At 42.1% G+C, this 23,699-nt stretch overlaps 1 protein-coding gene across 1 annotated transcript in view; it reads right to left on the reverse strand.

The window, feature by feature from the left end:
• The window catches only part of LOC126992141 (COP9 signalosome complex subunit 1-like), a 79,224-nt gene extending 55,977 nt beyond the window's left edge, over nucleotides 1-23,247 (reverse strand). Inside the window, exons 1-2 of the mRNA XM_050850798.1 lie at nucleotides 23,122-23,247; nucleotides 7,793-7,882 (exon numbers count right to left, since the gene is read on the reverse strand). Of these exons, the coding sequence (XP_050706755.1) occupies nucleotides 7,793-7,882; nucleotides 23,122-23,154 (123 nt within the window). The 5' untranslated portion in view covers nucleotides 23,155-23,247. The remainder of the gene's footprint in view (nucleotides 1-7,792; nucleotides 7,883-23,121) is intronic.
• Nucleotides 23,248-23,699: the final 452 nt, after the last annotated feature.

Raw genomic sequence — 23,699 nt, forward strand, 5'->3', positions numbered from 1 at the left:
GACAGGACAAGTTCACACCTAGTCTGAAGCAGGTGAGCCTTGGTATGAAAAGCTACAAATAATGTACGGAAAAATCGTTCAAATGTACTTCTGTACTGCAACATACTACAAGTACTTCTTAATTTACACATGTACTGTATTGTGTTCCTAGTGAGATCACGTAATGTAAACAATTTTCCCACACTATAGTGTTATATAGGCAACATGCCAACCCTGGTGCCCTGTGCATTATTGAACAGGATCAGAATCAGACACCAGTAATCCATACAGTATATTCCAATGGCTCTTGGTCATTGGCCCTGCCATGAGCTGACAGTAAACATCAATGAGTCTAAAGATAAGGAGAGGCAATGAAGAATGGGAGTGTGTACATGTGTATGTATGTGTACTGTCAGTGGTGGGCACGGTTTCGCTAATCCACTAATTAGCGAAGCTTACTTTTTCGTTAGCTGTTTAGTGATTTCGCTAACTTTGGAGACAGCAAGCGGACCAATTGACTTCCACTAAATGAAGTTTCTCCTCCACTAACTTTAAGTCCCCTAAAAATTCATACAGGTTTGTTCTTGTCCGGTGTGAGCAGACACAGCACCAGTTATGCCACATGGCGCAATAATTCCAGGGCTTCCACTTTTGGGAAAATTACTCTTTAAAGCAGGGGAATTGGACAATTATTAGGGAGGGAAACTTTTGGGTTTTTAAGGGTAATGCATCTTCCATTTCCAACTCTTTGAACTCAGGATTTAATAACAAGAATTCAATATTTTCCACCTGACAAGAAGTAAACTTAAAATAATAAAAATAAAAGTGACTGTTATTGAAAAAATAAAAAAATGTGTAAATTTGCGGGGAATCTTGGGTAAAATATACGGATTTAGGATTAACTGAGTTTTTTTCTCTTTATGTTGCTGCTTGTTGGGCTCTTTGTTCAGTTCAGCTGCGGTTCGTTGTCACCGTGTAGTCGTCACGTTCATTATTGTCGCCTTGTTTATTGTTATCGATGTCATGGAAGGTGACCCAAAAGAGGACATTTTTGTTCCACCTGAGGATATTGACCCTGTTAATTTAGCGTGTTTTTATATATAATACATGATGATTATGTTGATTTTATGGCTGAAAACTTGTTATAATCAGAAGTGACATTTGAAATTTGGCACGCTCGGACACCCTGGATATGACGCGGGGCGCTGTTTTCGCCCGCCCATAGTGAAGGGGTTAACCGCGCCATACGCTAAATTGGGAAAATATACTGGAATAAGTTATGGTTAGGTTTGCTTAGGTTAGGGAATTGTATCTTACTATTAGTCATACCCGGTGACAATTATACTTGGAATTGAAGAAGATACGTTAATAAGCCTTTATAAAACCTTATGTTTCATGGGAATTTAGAAATAAATATCGGCTGTAGAATCAATTCCCAAAATATTACTCATAGAACCACAATAATATTATGTACAGTCGCGATATGAAGTGATGTCGCCGTGTACGATTATTTTCGATCACGCAAGTATCGTTATATATTTTCAAAAGTAACATTATTTTCCTGCATCTTCATCATACCTAAATATATTTTACAAGCTAGGAAAAAAAAAAAATATTCGATGATGTTGTACGAAGAGTTGTCGAAATATTTTGACAGCGTTTTCGTTCACCAAAGAACAAGTCCAATGAAGTCCAAATATCGACATATTACTCAAACAGAAAGTACAATTATCTTTTCATGATCATTGTTGACAATACATCTAACATATGCACAATATATAGGACATGCATAATTAGTCGATATCCTAAACTATGATGGCGTAATTTATTTGATTTATACTCTCGTATGATGATGACGTCATTGCCCGCGCACCATTTTACTATACCTATTATTCACCCCTGACTCACTTTTTGCCTTTCGTGGTCAAGAAAACGATAACGAAAGCTTTCCATGGACTTCTAATGCATGATAGTGATCAAGGGAAGACCTATAACTACCGTGGGATAGTTGGAGATGGAAAAATAAGAATAAATAGCTTCAGAATAGTCGTGTTTTGTAACTCCAAGCTCACTCTTTGCCACTGATCGCAAACATCATTGCCTTTCTTGGTCAATATATCGATGACAAAAGCTTCATGTAGACTTCTAATGCTTGCAGGTGATCAATGAAACATGTCCACAGCTTATAAGTGCCAAAGAATAATCGATGAAGGTGGGGAAATAAGAATATATGGCTCTGAAATGGAGGTGGTGGTCGTGGTGCGGGCAGGTAGGCTAATTGCAGCGTTGCCAAACATTAGGCTATGGTCGAGTGTTCGTAGAGGCATCCGGAATTTTGATAGTTCAGATATGGCAACCCTACCTATGAAGGCATTCTTCATTCATCATCGTTACTGATCAATGTTACTATATATTTCAGTGCCCATGCTTATAAGAAGCGCCATCATAGTGAATAAAAGGTGTTTAATGTGAAACCTTATTATTTGATCGTTTCTTAATCAATAAAACGCAAAGTACCGCCAGTAACTGTCCATTCGCTTCGTATCATACTGTGTGTGTGTATTAATAGCTGCAGAAGACAGTTCATGGAATGACCCAGAATATATATATATATATATATATATATATATATATATATATATATATATATATATATATATATATATATATATATATATATATATATATATATATATATATATATATATATATATATATCGCCTAAATCCGAACAACGTATAACAACTGTTTTGCAAAGATAAGCACATGACTTGAGCTAAATCATTTCAAGGTTGTCTTCAGTACTGAAGACAACACATGACATTCGCAGTCGCATCTTTTAAAACAAATGAATGCATAATTGTAATTCAGGTACTACTATGTTATTTTACCGTTTTACATCACAACGTATTATAGATTATCATTAAAAGGGAACATTATAACATAAACAATAAATACACATCACTTCCGTTACCTTTAAATGCTCCCGTACAAAACATTTTGATAGTGGCGACATCACTTCATATCGCGACTGTACATATGGCCCACATGAGTTATTCCCAATATCAATAGTGTTCAGCATCAGTATACCTGCTGAGAGAATACTGTGGTTTTATTCATCTGATATAGTGTTAATAATGTCGCTATACCCTTGTCTCATGGCTTATTGGCATTAATCCGTGTGAATTCAAGCTTTTCCGAGCTACATTCTTACAGTTTTCATGGTCATTAGTTAACTCATTACAATTTTTTTTTTTTCTATTTTAGTGGCATTATTTATCATTCTTATAGTTTTCATGATCATTAGTTAACTCATTACAATATTTGTTTTTCTATTTTAGTGGCATTATTTATCATAATGATAGGACTGAGTCTTTCAATGTTAAACAAGTATTTACTCACTTTTTCTAAGACGACATATTTCCTCTGATGATGATGTTTGTACGATGATTCTATCTCATATTTTAACGGAGGCAAGCTCGTCCAAGACACATTCGGAACAAGCTTGAGGCTTGTCTCACAGCTTACTGGCATTTATCAGTGTGAATTCAAGCTTTTCCATGGCCTGAGCTACATTATTACAGTTTTCATGGTCATTACACTATCTTTTTTTTAGTGGCGTTATTTATCATAATGATAGGAATGAGTCTTTCTATGTTAAACAAGTATCTGTATTTACTCTTTCTTTCTTGGCCGACATAATTATTTTCTCTTATGTCATTTGTATCTCGTCCAAGACACCTCTGGAGCAGGCTTGAAATCTAATCTCTTTCTTGACATTAGTCAAGCTGTCTTCACATCCACAGCGCCAAAACTGCCTGAAAGAGGACGACAAAAACAAGCCAAGGCTGACATCATCGAATCTCGTCCTCGAATCCAAACCAGAATCCAGCCTACAAAAACATGCCTTTTATAATTTGATTACCACTATTTCAGCCTAACCTTCCCAAACACAAACTCATCGTTGATAGATGATGCACTTGTTGTGGAGGCGAGGCTCCCTGATTGTGGCCCTTTGAAAGCCTTCAGTTTGCCCCCTGATTTTGGAGGCCCCTGGGCAGCTGCCACTTTGCCCACTCCTAAATCCGGCACTGTATTTTTTTTTTTTTTTTTTTTTTTTTTACGTCTTGGCCTATTGCGCCGGTAGGCTTCTTCCCGGTGGATCCTGATGGTCAGTCCAAGGCTTTTTCCCGGTGGGTCCTGATGGTCGGCCCAGCCCGTTCTGGCGCAGGCGAGTGTTTATAGTGGCGCCATCTTGCATTGGCTCATGCTGCCCTCCTGGAGCTCATCTTTAATCCTAGAATCTAGAGTCCGGGTTGATAGGTGGTCTTCTGGACAGCATGTGGGTAGTTTTAAGCCACTCGGCGGCGGCTGAAAAATCCCAGCTTGGTGGCACCAGTCGGGGATTGAACTTGCGTCCTCCTGAATGCAGGGCCGTCTTGCTATCTGTTCAGCCACTGCCTACCATGTGTGTGTGTGTGTGTGTGTGTGTGTGTGTGTGTGTGTGTGTGTGTGTGTGTGTACGAGTTGTCTCGACGGCAGTGTGTGTGTGTGTGTGTGTGTGTGTGTGTGTGTGTGTGTGTGTGTGTGTGTGTGTGTGTGTGTGTGTGTGTGTGTGTGTGTGTGTGTGTGTGTGTGTGTGTGTGTGTGAGTGTGTGTGTGTGTGTGTGTGTGTGTGTGTGTGTGTGTAAAGTTGTCTCCACGGCTTTTTTTTTTGTGTGTGTGTGTACAAGTTGTCTCGACGGCAGTGTGTGTGTGTGCGTGTGTGTGTATTTACCTAGTTGTGACATACGGGAAAAGAGCTACGTTCGCGCTGTCCCGTCTCCATATCCTCTTATCCAACTTTTCCTTAAAATCATGAATGTTTCTTGCACAAACCACCACCTCCTCCAGTCTATTCCATAGCTCAATGCTTTTGTTTGGGAAGCTAAACTTTTTCACATCTTGCCTACATGTGGTCGCCCTCAACTTCTTTCCATGTCCTCTCGTTCCACACACACAGGTTTTCTCTGTCCAGATTCTCCACCCCGCTCGCCACCCTGTACACCACTATCAGGTCTCCTCTCTCTCTCTTCTTCTCTAAAGGGTTGTGAGCCCCATGCTATTGAGTCTCTCCTCATAAGTCCGATCCCTAAGTTACGGTCCCATCTTAGTTGCCATTCTCTGCACTCTTTCCAGCTTTCTTATGTTCTTCTTTTTGTGAGGAGACCAGACCACTGCTGCATACTCCAACCTTGGCCTTATCATTGTAACTATTATTTTCTTCATCATCTCCTCGTCCAAATACACAAATGCCGTCCTTATGTTCCTCAGCAAATTCATAGTTTGTCCCGTTATCCTGTTGATGTGTTTGTCCAGTGACATGTTCTCCGAGATAGTCACTCCCAAATCTTTTTCTTCCATTCCTCTGCATATTATCTCACTTCCCATCTTAAAATCATATTCAAATCTTCTACCGCTCCTACAAAACTATTTTTTTTAACGTTTCCCAAGGTTGAACTCCATCTGCCATGTACCACTCCACTCCCATATTTTATCCAGGTCCCTCTGCAATGCCTCACAGTCCTTCACATCATTCACTCATCTCAATAGCTTTGCGTCATCTGCAAACAAACTCACATAGCTGGTCACTCCGTCCACCATATCATTTATATAAACAGCAAACATTATTGGCGCCAGCACCGAACCTTATGGGACCCCACTCATCACAGGGCACCAGTTGGAAACCCTGTCCCTGATTATCATCCTCATTTCCCTGTTAGTTAGGAAGTCCTCCAGCCACTTAATCAGTCCATCACCCACTCCACCCCTATTTTTAATTTTCCAAGTTAGTCTTCTGTGCAGTACTTTGTCGAATGCCTTTTTCAGATCCAGGTACACTCCATCTCCCCAGCCTTCTCTCTCTTGTAATAAATCTGTCACCCTTGAGTAATAACACAACAAGTTGGTGACACAAGATCTCCCTCTCCTGAATCCAAACTGACAATCCGAGATAATTTCCTCACTTTCGAAGAAATCAGACCACCAGTTTTTAACCAACCTCTCGCATATCTTTGCAACCACACTAGTGAGTGATACCGGTCTGTAATTTAATGGGTCCTCTCTCTTTCCTCCCTTAAAAATTGGTACTATGTTCGCTCTCTTCCAATCTTGTGGTACCTTTCCTTCGCTCAGGGAGGTGCTCATTATGGAGTGCAGTTTCTCTGCAAGTTGCTCACTACATTCTTTCAAGATCCACCCTGATACTCCATCCGGCCCCGTTGCCTGTCTTACATCCACCTTGTTCAAGCTTTCCTTGACCTCCTGCACTGTTAACTGTATCTCCTGCATAACCCTTCCTCTTTCCTGGCCTGGTGGTTGTACAAATTCATCTTCCTTTGTGAAAACTCTATGGAAGCTATTGTTCATCACTTCTGCCATCTCTGCTGAGTTCTCATATGTAGTTCCATCCATTTTAAGTTTATCGATTGCTTCTTTTTTCTTTAATTTGCCATTCACATGTCTATAGAATAGTTTAGGTTGGTCTTTGCACTTGTCTATTATATCTTTTTCATATTTCCGTTTTCCTTCTCTTCTAATTTTTGTATATCTGTTCCTTGCTTGTTTGAAATCGTTCCACGAGTTGATTCTTCTTCGTCTCCTCCATCCCTTCCAAGCTTCCTCCTTTCTCTTTCTAGCTGCCTCGCATCTTTTGTTAAACCATTCCTTTTTACCAACATCCTTTTTGGTTACCTTTGGGACATATCTATTCTTGGCTTCCTTGTATAGCTTAAGAAACTTTTCCCACTTGTCTTGTGTACTCTTGGCTTTGTACACCCCACTCCAATTTGCATTTTCAAAAAAAGTTCTCATATTAACAAAGTCTGCCTTTGGGGCCACTTTCACAGTCACTTTGTTTGTTTTGATCGTTACCAATGGTGGCAATCAACACTTTAGTTTTCCATGCACGTGAAACTAGCCTATGGGGTAGTGGCGGCTGCAGAGGAAGCGAGAGATGTTGAGAGTGTGTGCCAAGGTGCGGGGCTAGGCTAACCCCGCAGCCGCCACTACCCCATTGGCCAGTTTTACGTGGAAATTCTATAGCAGCGATCACCACCATTGGTAACAATCAAAACAAACAAAATGACTGAAAACGGTCCTTAGAGTAGTTACTTCTCCCTATTTTGTGATCCTCTTTTTGGCTAATCGTTCTCTTTTCTTTTACTTCAAATACCACAACTGCATGGTCACTCTTTGCTATTGGACAATCTATTTTAATAGATGGTCCAATATTTAATAGATTGCCCAATGTGTATGTGTGTGTGTGTGTGTGTGTGTGTGTGTGTGTGTGTGTGTGCATGTGTGTAGATAGCTGAATGTTCACTGCATGAAGATTCTAAAGAAATAAACAAAGTTTGCTTACTAAATGTAACAGGAGAGTTAAGTAAAGAAAAAATAATATTTTCTGAGCCTCCATGAGGGTCATGGTTAGTAGAGGTGAGACCCCACACCTGCCTTCTTTCATGAAATAGTCAATCAGCAATATCCTTACCTCACAGGCTAGGAATAGTACAACTCTAGGAAATCTATCTAAAGTGAATCCACAATAATTCTATTTTTTTGGAGAGAGAGAGAGAGAGAGAGAGAGAGAGAGAGAGAGAGAGAGAGAGAGAGAGAGAGAGAGAGAGAGAGAGAGAGAGAGAGAGAGAGAGAGAGAGAGAGAGAGAGAGAGAGAGAGAGAGAGAGAGAGAGAGAGAGAGAGAGAGAGAGAGAGAGAGAGAGAGAGAGAGAGAGAGAGAGAGAGAGAGAGAGAGGAGGGGGGGGTATCACTCACCAAGGAAGTGCTCTCCACTATTACTGGCTCCTCCTCTGTGTTGTCATTTTCCTCCACTGCCATGTCAATGACCATTGGTTCTACATTGTTCTGAAACAAATAAAACATCACTCTGTTAAACTTTTCACAATATTCAATCATAAATAACATTTTGTCTTCTTAACTCCTTCGTTACCGACTGCATACTGCCCCCATGTATCAACATGCTTCCCCCAGCACTGACTTTTTCACCTGCTCTGCCCAATATCATGGGGGCAGTTTATACTTATCTCTACACTCTTATTTAGGAATTTATATATATATATATATATATATATATATATATATATATATATATATATATATATATACTATATATATATATATATATATATTTTTTTTTTTTAAATGGTCAGATATATTTTGGCCACAATGTACTTTAAGCAAAATACAATTTGTGACATTATTTCTTGTGCAGAGAAGCTGCAAGACAATATGGAAAAATGGCACCTCCGCATTCTACAGCTGGGCAAACACTATTGTTCATGCCCATCCAATTGTCCTTGAAATATATGTACTACCACAGCTCCGATGTCAGTAATTAAATTTCATATGTATATTTGAATGTGCTAAAAGTACATCTATATACATGAAAAATGGTAATATTATAGACTATACTACAAAAAAGCTATAGTAAACACAAAAGTATTAGGTCACTCTATAACTTTGTCATAGGCTTCATCTAATCATTACTTTATAGGTCACAACTGATGGTCAGTTGCCAATCATCAACTTGTCAATTTGAGACATGAAAACAACATAAATTGACAAAATAAAGCCCTGTGTAGTCAGGGTAGCTATAAATTACAGGTGTAATACATTGGTTCATCAGCAGATATTGTCATGATTACAACAGGTATTCATCCATCATCCATGAGGAGGTTGAAGTTCACAAACATTTCACAAAACAAGGCACTGAAGTGCAGAATACATTCCTTAACCCATACAGTGTTGACTTCAGATGAAGAGAAGGTATATAGACACAATCAATCAAACAGTGGGGGCATACGCCCGGGGGCGCGTCGCCGCCACCCCACGCCGCAGCACGGCGTCTCCAGGCGAGTCTCCATTCAGACCCCTTTCCCATCCTCTCAAACCATGAACTCCGTGGTCATCCCCTTGGTCTCCTCTACTCAGGATTTTGTCTCTTACAGAAACAATCCAATGAGTAGGATCAGGTTCTGGGTAATGTGCCATATGCCCAATTGCTAGAGTTGGCAATGATGGACTATGCAGGTAATATATAGAAGAACCTCGTTTATCTGGCACAAACAAGGGGAAGCTTGTGCTGGATAACTTGTTTTGCTGTTGAGACTTACTCCTATAGAATTGCCAAATTCCTCCATCAGACTATGGTGGGACTCATGATTTTCAAGTCGCTGGCAAATCTCCAACTTCTGCTTCAAGGTAAGCCCCTTGCGCTTTCTCTTCTCGGTAACCTTAGGCATGTTGCTACCGAATAACAGGCCCAACGGTCCACTAATAACAATGAAAGGCAGGTCTCGATACGGCCGCACAACACACTGGTCTATGGAGAGTAAACGCGTTGGGTGTACAGGCGATGCTGCATAGTTGCCAACTCCACTTTGGCAGCCCTGGTGTAAGCAATGGGAGATCAGACCCGCGCTGCTGTTTTGGATGCCGGATAAACGAGGTTCTACTGTATGTTGAATCAGTCTCACGGAGTAGTTGCCAGTTTGACACAAAGGCCCATATTCCCGTCTCGCAACATCTTCCTCGAAGTAAAACTTAGCATTTCCAAGGTACCTCCAGACCTCCCTTGGGACATAATTAGGCATTATATCATCATTTATGCATAATGAAGTGCTAGTATAGTCTCACTGGCGTAAAATACATAAATTTCAGTCCCCCTTGACCCGAATATGATGAAAAAATTAGATATAAGCACGTTTACAAGACTTTAACCCTTTCCATCCGTGACGCAGACATCAGCGTCACAGTATGGAAAGGGTCAAGAGGAAATAGAAGAGGATTAATCCTCTTCTAAACCTCTCAATCCTCCTCTAAATTCCTCTTAATTCTCTTACATTTCCTCTGAAGAGGTTTAGAAGAGTATTAAGAGGAAATGGAAGAGGATTAAGAGGTTTAAAAGAGGACTAACCCTTTCCATACGGTGACGCCGTCGGACGCCGACGTCAGCATCACCGGAGTGAATGGGTTAATGCAGAAGTGAAGAAATAGGGTGATGTTTTCCAGCAGGGTGTCACGTTTATTGACAGCGTAAAGATGTTCTATAAAGTGAAACGTATGGGCGACAATTATGTAATCAGAATAAGAATTACATTTTGTTTGTTCATAAGTGGAAGTATGAAGAGGAACTGGGAAATATTCAATTGCTCAAGCTATACACTTTTCACATGAGGAAGCAGCACCACCGCGTGTTCCACAACCGTCAGCTGAACGTTGCCAGGTTGTCGTACTCTGCCTCTTAGGTTTGCCGATTTCCGACCCAACGCTGCTTTCATCACCCAAAAAACTGCCTCCATATATGGCTATCGTTTAACTGGTTAATTATTGGTGCTTCTTGGCAACAGTTATGGGCCAGAAACCAGTATATACGCAGCCCTTGAGAATGATAATCTGGCTACGTTGACCATGGACCAACACCTTGTTAATTCGACTTTTCTCATCCATATTTCGTACATGAGGTAAGAACTACATCGATAATCATCTCCTGTGCTGGGCAGGAAGGTTTATATAGGGATGGTACTCAGATTTCTTGTGCCCAGGATGTTTACGACATGTTCAAGGGCGGGCTTTTTAAGCTGCCAACCCACATACTGTAGGACATATTTTGCATGCTTTTAGCCTATTATTAAGGATTTTAGCCACAAACGCTTACATACAGGGTGCAAAAAGCTATTCCTAGGCAGCTACTGCTTGTTACATTGCGTACAAGCAGACGGCCATATGTGACTACAGGCAGCATTGAAGTCAACGAATGTGACCTCATGTAGCCCAGTTATTCTAAAGATTATGGAACGATCAGGCTGCTTTGCTGAAAACAACACAGTCTGACGAAAATATATGGTTTGTATCTTAATTAATAACATTAACCGAAAGCAGTGTTACCAGATAAGAATGTCTCACAGATTTTGATCTGCCATACCTGCCAGGTAGGGAGGAAGGACGCTTGGGTGCCATAGTAGAGGTTAAAATGCAGTGTACGTATTCCAGAGAAAAGTTCTCCTCAGTCTGAAGCTTGCTGGCACTGTGAGTGGAACGTTTCTCTGGAATACGTACACTGCATTTTGACCTCTACTATGGCACCCAAGCGTCCTTCCACCTCCTCACAGGAGGTGGAAGGATGGGGTGAGGAGGGAGGAGGGAGAGCGGGGTGAGGATTTGGCAGACAACGAAAATGACCAGTGACGCATCAACAGAGTGATGGTGAGTGTGAGGATGTGTTTTTGTTGTGTCAGTGACTAACAAATGTAATGTAGCATTCTTTCTTTAGAAAACTTTAACTTAAAGGAGTTATCTTTGTCACCAATAACATGGGTAGTCAAAGGAAGAGGAAGGAGGCAAGCGAGGCGGAGGTGAAGGGAGTGGCTGGTGACAGGAGCATGGGGCGAGGAGGGTCGGTGGCTGACGCAGGTGAGGAACAAATTTAAATAAAATGAGAATGTGTGTTTTTGTTGTTTCTGTGACCTACTAATGTATTAATAATGTTTTTTTTCTTTTTTAAGGTTAGAGTAACAAAATCCCCAAAATAGGCAGACTTTCCCAGTGTCCAGGAACGTAACCCCCCCCTATTACCATTGTTTCCTATGGGGAAATTATGTTTAAATAACGCGATTTTAAATAATGCGACATCTCCAGGAACATAACCCTCATGTTAATCGAGAGGTGACTGTACACTCGAACGCCTGGCATCACAACATGGATCAAACAACAGATAAACATGGAACCTCTTCACATACGCAGACAAGCACTCAGACTTACACTTATATACAAGATCACATATTAACATGCAATGTGGTGTGAAGTGTAGTGTGGTCGGGTATGGTGTGACCCATGAGGTGTGGAGTGACTGGGTGTGATGTGACTGTGATGTGTGGTGTGGTTGGGTTTGGTGTGACTGAGTGTGATGTGTGGTGTAGTGGTGTGGTATTGCTTGGTGTGATGTGTGATGTAATGTGGCTGGGTGTGATGTGCGGTGTAATGTGGCTGGGTGTGATGTGGCTGGGTGTGATGTGTGATATGGTGTGGCTGGTTGTGGTGTTAGGTATGGTATGGCATTAGGTGTGGTGAGGCTGGGTGTGGTATGGCTTGATATGATGTGTGATGTCATGTGGCTGGGTGTGGTGTGAGGTGTAGTGTGGCTGGATGTGGTGTGATATGGTGTGATGTGTAGTGAGGTGTGGCTCGGTGTAATGTGTGGTGTGGTGTAGCATGGCTGGGTGTGGTATGGTGTGGTGTGGTTTGATATAATGTGTGGTCCAGTGTGGTTGGGTGTATTGAGGGTGGATGTGATGTTTGCTGTGGTGTAACTGGCTGTGGTATGTGGGTTGGTGTGGCTGCGTGTGATGTGTGGTTTGGTGTGGCGGGGTGTAGTGTGGCTGGGTTTGTTTTTCCTACCACAGTACAGCAGAAGAGAGGGAGGGGGAGGGGGGTGGAGTCGGAGTCGCAACCTTAAAATTTCCTGTAGTCGAAGTCGGAATTTTTGGTCTGACTCCACACCCCTGATTGACAATGCCATATACTTGTGCTGAGCGAGCCCATAACACTGTGGGCCAAGCCAATCCGGTGTAAGATTTCCTGGCAAGACTCACCGTTGTTCTGAACTACACTACCAAGGTATGTGAAATGTATGTTAATGTAGGTAGGTAATTTGGCTGCCCAATAACTGGTTGTGGTGGTTGTGTACTTCTCAACAGGAAGTACACGACTCCAGACTGGAGGCTGCAGAACGCTTAACCTCAGACCTTGCTATCATTTTCGATCGGGGCAGAAGGAACCTTGTGTCCTTCAATGCCTCAAAAACTCAATTTCTCCACCTATCAACTCGACACAATCTTCCAAACACCTATCCCCTATTCTTCGACAACACTTAGCTATCACCATCTTCAACACTAAACATCCTCAGTCTATCCTTTACTCAAAATCTCAACTGGAAACTTCACATCTCCTCTCTCGCTAAATCAGCTTCCTCGAGGTTGGGCGTTCTGTATTGTCTCCGCCAGTTCTTCTACCCCGCGCAGTTGATATCCATATACAGGGGCCTTGTCTGTCCTCGTATGGAGTATGCATCTCACGTGTGGGGGGGCTCCACTCACACAGCTCTTCTGGACCTAGATCCAAGAAGCGTTAGCGATCTCATTAACCGAGATACCGATGTAAACATTCGTTAATGGCATCCAAGAAGCTAAACTATGACGTCACAGTGTGGTTAACTTAACGAGAGCCCCAGCTCCCTCGTAAACATAACGAAGTTCATCATGATAAACTTATTTATGATTTTTAAGCATTAGATATAGGTTTTAGAGTACACAGAGCAAATTTAATTATAAATGGATGATCTGTACACACTGCACACGACTAAAATATCAACACAAGTGCTGCCTCGCTGCTGCTTAACTCCATCCCGGGCTGTGCCCCGGCCCCTCCCCAGTCAAGTCACTGTCACAAGAAAATATGGCATCTCTAAGCACCATTGCCAGATAGTCGTACTCAGAGCATCGTATTTACCTGTTTCTGACCCTTAACTATTGCCCAGAAGCACTAATAATCAATCATTATGACTATAACAATATATGAATCTAGTTATCGGGGCCCAGGAGAGAGTTTTTGTGAGGTGACCATACAAATGCAGCATATTCAAGTTTTGGTCTTATCAGTGTTGTTATTATTTTCTTCATCATTTCCTTGTCCATATAATGGAATGATACCCATGTATTTTACATCATCCTGTAGGTTTCTCCAAACAAATTATTTGTATGCTTCTTTGGGGATAGTGTGTCTTGCATCGTTACTCCCAAATCTTTTTCTTCATGTACCACCTTTAAGTTTTTTTCTCCCATCCTGTATGTTTTCCTCGGTCCTTTTTTACTTTTCCCCATTTCCATAACATGGCATTTGTTTGCATTAAATTCCATCTCCCATAACTGGCTCCATCTATGCATTCTGTAATTATGTGCTCATGACATAAAAAAAATAATAATAAAAAAAAAAAAGCCACAGTTTCACAGTTCTATAGTCATACTTGATAGCCCGTGCATTCCCTATTTATTGACCAATTGCAGTGAATGAATGAATGAATGTAGATATGGAGATAGGACTATTAGAGCTTAGCTCGGGCCCTGTAGACTACAAAGTAGGTAAATACACACAAAGATGGGGAAATGAGAAGGGTGTGGGGAGGGAGTGGCAGAAGGGAGATTCAGGTCAGGGCTTTGGTCAGGACATGACCTGACATGCGCGAGTGAGTGTGTGTGTGTGTGTGTGTGTGTGTGTGTGTGTGTGTGTGTGTGTGTGTGTGTGTGTGTGTTCATATAATCTAATGGGGAAGGAGAAAGGGAGGAAGAGAGTGATAAGAGTGAGAGATAAGGCTAAAGATGAGAGGGTGTGAGAAAGGAGGAAACAAGGGAAATGAGTGGAGGGAATGGGACAGGAAAAGAAGAGAGGTAGGGAGGGAGGGTCAGGTAAAGGTGAGGTAATAGGGAGAGAGAAAAGGTGAGTGAGAGGGAAAGAGATTAAAAAAGAAAAACTGGGAGGGAGGGGAAAGGAAAAGAAAAAAGAAATGAGAAGGAGAAAAATACGGGGACAGAGAGGGAGAAGAAAGAAAGGAAGTGTGGGAGGAGTGAACCAGGGAAAAGACTAACGGCACAATAGGCCGCGACGAAAAAATAAAAAATAGGTAGGTGATGTAGGTGCTTATTTAGGTGTGTTCCAACTTAAGTTGATTTATATATTTTCATTTATTAGACTAGAAAATGCTTATTTTACCGCAAAAATATCTGTAATAATATATATATAAAAAAATACCTATAAACCGCAAAATCCTGCGATATAGCGAAAAATCCACGATGATACAATTTAAAAATCAGTGATACAGCAATAAGTGAACTGCGATATGGCGAGGGATTACTGTATATTTACTAGTCTTTTAGTGACCTTGAGGGAGGTGGAGAAGGGGCAAAGCTCCCCTGTACTTAACCCTTTCATTGCTAAACGCTCGCAGTGAGCATTAGGTGTATTTGCTGGTGGTGCTAAACGCTCGCTGCGAGCTCCACCCACACTCAAATCTCCTGTGTATGAAAGTGTTCCAACACTATTTCTCACAACACAGGATTGCCAATTGAGTGGGTTCTTCACTAAATTTGGCGGAAAATCATATCAGCCCAGCACGGCAAATCTATGGACGAGTGGATGTTCTTGCCCAATACAGCGGCATTTCTGCATAAATTCATCTATCACCTGACTGATTCTTAGACCAAATAGTTGTAAATATTGCAGTTGGCAATACTCCCTTGCCAGAATCTGAAGGAAAGATGTCCGCAGTTCTCTCAATATGGCTGATCATCCCGCACGCACCAACGTAAGTGTTAACATTCAACATTCCCTGAACGTGCATGTACGTTCGCAAGAGAGGCATACATAACCGACTCCTATAGATCTGGGCCTCCTTTTTCCAATGGTGTTTTTGGTTTTTAGCTGTGATGAATAGTTTTTGAGATACAGAGGTTAAAAGAGACCCCCCATTGGGCTGCCCGACTGTGCCTGAGGGGATAATCGCGTCCCGTCCCGCGCACAAGGAAAGGGTTAAGAGCCTATTCGTTTTGAGCTGTGGTGACCCGTGGGTTCTGGCTGCCACAGGATACTGTGGACTTCTCTGTTATATGCAGCCATGTGGGTTCCCACACACATTCCATGGCTATTTAAATCTTTACACTCTTTCCTATGGTTTTCTGGGAGGTTTGATGGATGGAGGATTGTGGCCACAGTTATCATCAATTATTCGCCAAAATCTTGGCTTAGTGTGAAGTGCTACATCTACTTATGCCTGGAAACTTATTAATTGGATAAAGATTGCATATATAAATTTACGGATGGAAAATATAAATAAATACCACTTGCTACTGGCTATAAGGCACCTTACCCATCAGAGAGACAGTGCCACGAGTGGTCACTTAGCAAAACATAAAACAGAGGGACCAACGAAACTCATGCCATTTGTCACATGATTTGTTGCAGCCAATCACATCAGAGCCCCCACAGACGCCCTAGCCAAGGCGAGGCCATTGCAACAGTTTGAATAGTAACTGACGGGAAGAATGATTTCTTTCTTTCTTGAGGACAATCATAATGATTTAGAGGTATTGTGAGAACATGGTGTTTTCCCACAGCCACTATCTGCCTAATCTGTGGTGGAGCACATAATAGCCATAGTACTAAGCCCTCAAGAGGCATTTTATATCACATAAGAGAAAGTGCAGACACCGTTTACACGTGCAAAGTTACAAATTTTCTTGGTTAAAATTTGTTTTATGGACAAGTCAATATCTCGTTTCCTACTTAACCCTTTCAGTGCACAACGTGTCATGCCCTCCGATCCCCCTGTGCACAGCTGGGCAGTGGGATGTGGGGGCCGCTTTTCACCTCCACATCTCTTGAAACTATGCATTGTAGCAAATATTCAAGCATATTATTGGAAAGACAAAGACAAATACTATACAACTAGCTTATTGTCATTGCAATGTTTAATGCTGACTGAGTAAACACAATACAAAATTTTTCATACCATATGAAAGATTACATATTGCCTTCGTATCTAAAAAATATATAATATTACATTTATTATAGTTTAGTATATTATTCACTATCACCTGAAGGTTGTGACAGCCAACTAAGCAAGATGCAATTCACCCCGTTTTGGTGACTCACGGCATGCAGCTGTTTCACATGAGGGTGAGGTTGTGTAGGAGTTGGTGGTGGGGGCAAGGACAGCCCACTATATGATGTGGACAAATCAAAATAAAGTTACAATGGGGTGTGGAATAATGTTGGAATATGTACTGCGAGCGGGAGATTCAAAACTGATCAACTGTCGCGGCGATGATTTAGAACCACCAGCACGGACCACGTGGTGTCACTGCGACGATATAGCACTGAAGGGGTTAACCAACTGCTCTTCTGTTGTCATACATATCTTCAACTAACCTTCAAACCCCCCAGAAAACCACAGTAAAGAGTGTGTTTATAGCTACGAAATGCATGTGGGAACCAGCATGGCTGTGGGCGTCAAAGTAGCCCAATGAAACAAAATGTGAAAACAGAGGGGGGTAAATCTCCCATTAGGGGGTTCACGTATATTCACCAGTCTTTTAGTGACCCAGTAAAAATATTGGAGGCTTGTGCAGTCCAATTCAGACAATAACAAATCATTTTTGTATAAAACATGGTGCTTTATCATATTTTTTCACTACTAACATCTGCAGAGGCACCAGATTGAATGTCTCAGAACCACAACATAACCATTTCATGGAGAAAATATTTATCTCAATGACCAAGGTCACTAACTTTTCCACAGAAATAAAGTCGGTGTTACTGTTTCCGTTACCGTTGCTGAGATTTCACGCCCCACTCCACTGCCAGCACAGCACTCCGCAAGGCCGTCAACAATTACGATGTTAGCCTCGATAATAATCCTCGATGCACTTATTTGCAAACATCATAGTGAGTGAGTGAGTCTTAATTGCTTTCATGAATAACCTACTAATGTCCTTTTAATAAACTTGGCATTATCATAGTCACTTGGCCGTGTTCAGGTTTGTACTAATACCAATATCTATTCTTTTTATAGTACGAGGGGCATTCAAAAAGTTTTGGCAATTCAGTCTCAAAAAGCACCCAGCCTCTTTCGAACGAGGCGGCAACTGTGGCAGTGTGATGCACTATCTATTGGGAGAAAATGAAAGTCGGCTGACTTGTGTCAGCTGCTATATTAGAGGGATGTCACAAGGCTGAACATACACAGCTCCTACGCTCTGCCTGAAAATGTCCTCACCGCACAGAACTGACTGGAGATTCTCTGTTTTCTTGAGGACGAAGCTCGGCGAGGATGCAAGACATATTCAACCTGACTTGAACAAAGTTCTAGGCAAGGATTGCCCTTCATATCGCACTGTAGCAAGGGGGGTATTGTCTTTTAAGAATGGGAGAGAATCATTTGAAGATGACCCACGATGTGGACGTCCTTTAACGTCACGGACCAGGAACACATTGCTGCTGTCAGACGAATGATCCACGAAGATCAACACACAACAATTGCTCTTATTAGTGATGAGCTTGGTCTCTGTTGGCAGTATCCATATGATCATTCATGAAGATATAAAGATTAGGAAGGTTTGTTCTGGATGGGTGCCGCATCTGTCAGACGATGAAAAAAAGAGAAGAGTTCAGTTTGCTTCAGCAATTCTCTCTAAATTAAATTTGGTCCTGAAGGTAAAAAATGCATCACAGACATGGTGACTGGTGATGAAAAGTGGTTTTACTTCTTTCAAGTGCCACACAAGAGGCAAAACATGGTTTGGCTTGGAGAGTAAGATGCCCAACCCACTGTTGTCAAGGGAGAATTTTGTTCATGAAAGCAAATGTTCGTGTTCTTCAGTTCAACCGGCCCTGTATCCATTGTTACTGTGCCCAAAGGTCAGAATATTAATGCAACTTACTATACAGAAACAGCTCTCAGGTCAGTAGTTAAAAATCTAGAAAAAAACGAAGCCCACACGCCTTGCCTCGGGAAAGGTCCACCTCCACCACAACAATGCATCCAGTCACACTGCTGTCAAAACTCGCCAGTTTGTGGAGGAGAGCAAGCTGCAACTTATTGGCCATCCACCTTACAGTCCTGACCTGGCACTGTGTGACTGTTGGCTATTCCCTAAATTGTCAGAAAAATTTGTTGGAATCAATTTTCATAGGGAACAGGACCTTGCCAGAAGGATAAATGCAGAACTGAAGAGTATACCTGTTTGTGAGTACTCTGAGTACTTTGTCAAATGGATGACATGGCTCCAGAAGTGTGTAAACCATGGAGGAGAGTATGTTGGAGTATGAGGCTCAATAAATGTGTATCTCTATTAATTCTGTTTTTGGTACCCTGCTGCCAAAACTTTTTGAACGCCCCTCGTATTGCAAATATCCATTGGTTCAGTTTTCATATGTCTGACATTTTCTTTATAGTGTCACAATTAAATATCCCATGATCATTTCCAACTCACTGAACATTTATCACACACAATTTATCATTGAATACAAAGACTAATTAATAGCCATGATCAGTTATGTTATGAATTCTCTCAATTTCAGTCTGAAGAGATACACAACACTGGTCATTCGCTGAGTGGTACATTTCAGGCTTCTTGTACCTCACATAATTTATGCATTTCTTCTCAGCAATGGTGCAATCCTTTGATTGATTTGATTGATCACCAGCGCATTTGTAACACTTTGGGGCCTCTCCATTGTTCTTGGCAGTGCAGTTGGCCTCAACATGGTATCTGTCTCACTGTGTATGTATGTTCCCCATTCTAATTTCAACTTGTCATAATTCTTATAAATCAGCTCTCTCACAGTTGGGTCGCACCTCAAAATGTAGTGCATTGTACTGCCAGCTGCAGGCTTAAGCCCCGTTTACACTGTGCCGACTCAGGCCCAAGACAACCCAGAGACTACTGCATTTGACAAGTCGGCTCCCACGCTCCAAGAATTTTTTGGCGTCTTGGTGTGGGCTACCATGATTGCTGACTGTCTGGGACATTCGGCCAACTAGTTGGCAGAATGTCTGTGGCATTCTGCCAACAAGTCTCAAGACGAGTCTCAATGGTCAATTTTTAAAATGGCGCCATGTCTATGACAACCACGAATCTGCCCACCAATTGGCCGACAGTCTTGACGACAGTCTTCCAGAGTCTGTCAATTGGTTGGCCGACTAGCTGGCCAACAGTTGCCAAAGAGTTGGCCGACGGTCTTCCTGACTGTCTTGCCGTTCCTTAAAATACGGAATCGCCCTTTATTCGAGAATGAAATGTATCGCTCCATTTTGAACCAATACGGAACAGCATTTGTTCCGTACGGTATTTTGTCATCTGAATGGTCAAGCGGATAAAATTCAATATCTTAAAATTGTAGTGAGCACATTTTTCGGTTAATCACAAAACCAGCCCGTAAAATTTGTCAAAGGTTCATCCTAAAATACGTGTAAAATACGCGACGTGACGTCCCTCCCCCCTCCCTCTTGCCTCCACCAGCAGCGTGCTGCGGCTGTCACTCATTGCATGCTCGAGAAATTTCAGGGTTGCCACCCATTCCTTTAAATATGGATACACTCCATATTGGAGAGTGAGATGTTGCATTCCATATTTTTCTGACCTCAGGATGGCAACCCTAGTTGTGTCATTCAACACAAGAGAGATCGAGGCAAAAGGAGTGCACGCATACTGTGTGGCTCCCAAGTTTGTGCCAGTGAAACGTAACCATGCCCAGAAGTTATTATTATGCCTGTGATTGAAAAATAAAAATATAAATTTCTTGATGGTGAAAGTGTTAGCCAATATTTCTGAGCTGACAGTCATCACGAACGTCCTTCATTAGGCGAAGACTGTCGTCACGACAGTCCCTCATCATTCTTAAGTAGTCAGCACAGATGACTGTGCTGACAGGAAACGGTAAAAATTTGAAAAATGGCCCCGACATTCGTCATGACTGTCTCAAGACAAGCCAAGACTGTTGACGACAGTCGTCACGACTGCCCCAGACCTCCCTCAGACCTCAACTGGAAGTGACGGTTGGTCCAGACCCTTGCCGACTCTTGTCATGAAAGTTTAGCATGGAATACGTCATGACGTCGGCGCAGCAGTCTCAAGACCTCTTTCAAGACATGCCCGACCCTTTCACATCAACACCCAAAACCTCGTGTACCCTAGAGTCGTGGGTTGTCTTGGCCCAGAGTCAGCACAGTGGAACGGGGCTTTAGGCTACTAAAAATCGGCTCAATTTTATTCTCAACACCCTGAATTATATGTAAGAACTCACAGCGGTCCAGGATGGTCTCCTTCATTTTTTCCGTGGTCTCCTCATTATGCACATTGCATATGCATACCAATCATGATCTTTGGTTTAATCTTCCCAATACTCTTGGTACTCAATTGCTCAACAGACTCCAATTTTTGAGCAGCCTCATCCCTTGTGTTCTCATTGTCAGGTATCTGGTCATTTTGCCCACATGCCACTTCGCCCACACCAAAAGGTCATTTACCAAAGTCAACTAGCCCACACGCATGAAGGCATTTGACCCACATTAGATCACAGTTGTGATATTTAGAGGGTAAGTATAAATACGAAGGGCCCTACAAATACCTGTGGAAACTGATGGCCCTGCTGTTTCTTCCGGAGGGAGAAATAGCTCCGATGTTTGAGCATCTTTCTCATCAAGCCACCACCACCCAAGTATGAACTGTGCTAGAGTATGTTTCAAGAATGTGGATCCACAGCTCTACATGGCCACCTTCCTGTTGGAGCATTTTCATTAAGTCTGTAGGGCACTAATAATGACACTGAAGGATGGCACTGCCACCTAAACAAGCATGCAGGAGGCAGATATAGTCTCATGTTCAACCTTTTGGTAACCCTTCTTCACAAAGAGACTAAACTAACATCTTAACCCTTTCCATACATGACGCAAACATCAGCGTCACAGTATGGAAAGGGTCAAGAGGAGATGGAAGGGGATTAATCCTCTTCTAAACTTTTCAATCATCCTTTAAATTCCTTTTAATCCTTTTCCACTTCCTCTTAAAGAGGCTTAGAAGAGAATTAAGAGGAAATGGAAGAAGAATAAGAGGTTTAAAAGAGGACTAATGGTGATGATGTTGGACGCCCTTTGGACGCCGACGTCGGCGTCACCAGATTGAAGGGGTTAACATTTACGGCTGGTGTTAGAAAGAGAGCTCCAAAGGATCCAACGGAGACATTATAAAGAGCAGCAGAGTAAATTGTTCAGTCTTTGGGATAAACACATTAGGGGTGAGAGATGGTCATTCCAACTTTTGAAAGCTTGTTCATATCTTAACCATTTTAATTCCTTGATTTTTGCTCACGGGATTTCTTTTACAATTAGTTTTATTGTTTTGTTTTTAGTTTTTCTTAAGTTTTAATTGCTAACTCTATTTTTTTGCAATTATTAGTCATGATTTTTCTTAAGTTTTAATGTCCTTATATTTTCATTAGGTTTTAATAAAGTTATCATTACATGATTTGTGTATTGAATAATACCTGTGCAAACCAACATTAGTGTGAGCGAAGAGACCCTTTCATGTGGGTGAACAAACTCTAAATTTGGGCAAAATGACTTTTGGGTGAACTGACATGTGGGCAAAATGACCTTAAACCCATTGTCAAAGTTCATGACAATACTGCCTCCGTTTGTGAATCTTGAATCTGTTATTTGAATGCCATTCAATACCTGGGAGACTTCATCCTTCATTACCTATGTTGCCTTCTTTTCCTGGGTGTCTTACACTACCCTGCAAACTTCTTGAGAAACCATGGGAAAGATTGTATTAATACCAAGGGAAGTGCTGAAATGTGTACAAATAGCAGTGCAGCAACCTTCAAAATAGCCCAGAGCAGCTAAAAACTGTGACTCACTACCATTAAATTAGCCCTAGGAGTGTTTAAGCTCTTGCTGATGGGGATTTGGGAGAGGAGGCTTTTCCTCCATGGACCCCCCTTAAGATCAGTGGTCAGTATAGACATGACAATAGGAGCACTAAGTAAAGTGGGAAATGAGATTTGAAGAGTACATAAAGTAAATCTTTACCATATCTTGTTTTGGAGGCGCAGTGAATCCCCACAATTACCTGATAAAACACAGATCCACCACCCCGTCCTGCCTTGACTCACAAAATTTCTTGGGGACAACACTGGCCTGACCTCCCAACGTCTACTCCCCACTCCCGGCCCAGCCACACCACACACGCCCACACGGCCAGGCAATACGTATTCCTGTACAAACGCGCACACGTACTAGCCTCTGGGCACACATTGCGGGCAGCCCTCGTCACGCCGCCGTCTCAAGCACGGCAACAGCCAGACCCCGACCACGACAGCCTACAAAAATGTTGGCGAGCGAGGCGCCGGGGCCAGCACTGCACCGCCACCACCAACACTGCCCCTCGCCCACGCCCTCGCGCCCCCAAGTGGCCGCCTCTCCTCGGCCCATGCCCCTCCAGCACACCCAGGGCTCGTCCGTAGCAGTGACTGACCTGCATGAGGCCTCCCTGAACCTGCAGCGGCATTGTGGCACCAAGTCACCCTCGTCTGCGCCACAACACTCATTATGGCGCCAACCCCGCCTGCCAGGCCGGCCCCCCAACACTTTGCAGGATTTTCACTTTTTTTTTTTTAATTCTGCTCCTGATTGACCCATAATATCAAATATAGGCATTTATTAATAAGTTTATGTATTAATACAAATGTCTAAATCTTGATGAATGAAGAATCCTTATTTCAGGGATCCCACACTACCTTATTTATTAGGAATGTCTTGACTATTGGTACTTTATTTATCTATTTACTTGTTTATTTGTATTATTGACAATTTAATAATTTTTATTATAACACACACACACACACACACACACACTGCTCCGTAGTGCCGGGGTTAGCGCGATCACTTGAGTGAGGACGGATGGGCAATCTCCGTGCCCCCTGTTCACCCATCAGTGATTGAGTACCGGGTTTAATTAAGCACTGATCTCAAAATATATGTATTGGTTAACCCCGTCCAAATCTTGAGGCCCGCAGCTGCCATATTTAGATTCCCTCGGGCCTATATGTAGGG

This window comes from Eriocheir sinensis, unplaced genomic scaffold (genome assembly GCF_024679095.1).
Source record: "Eriocheir sinensis breed Jianghai 21 unplaced genomic scaffold, ASM2467909v1 Scaffold407, whole genome shotgun sequence".
Lineage (NCBI taxonomy): Eukaryota > Metazoa > Arthropoda > Malacostraca > Decapoda > Varunidae > Eriocheir > Eriocheir sinensis.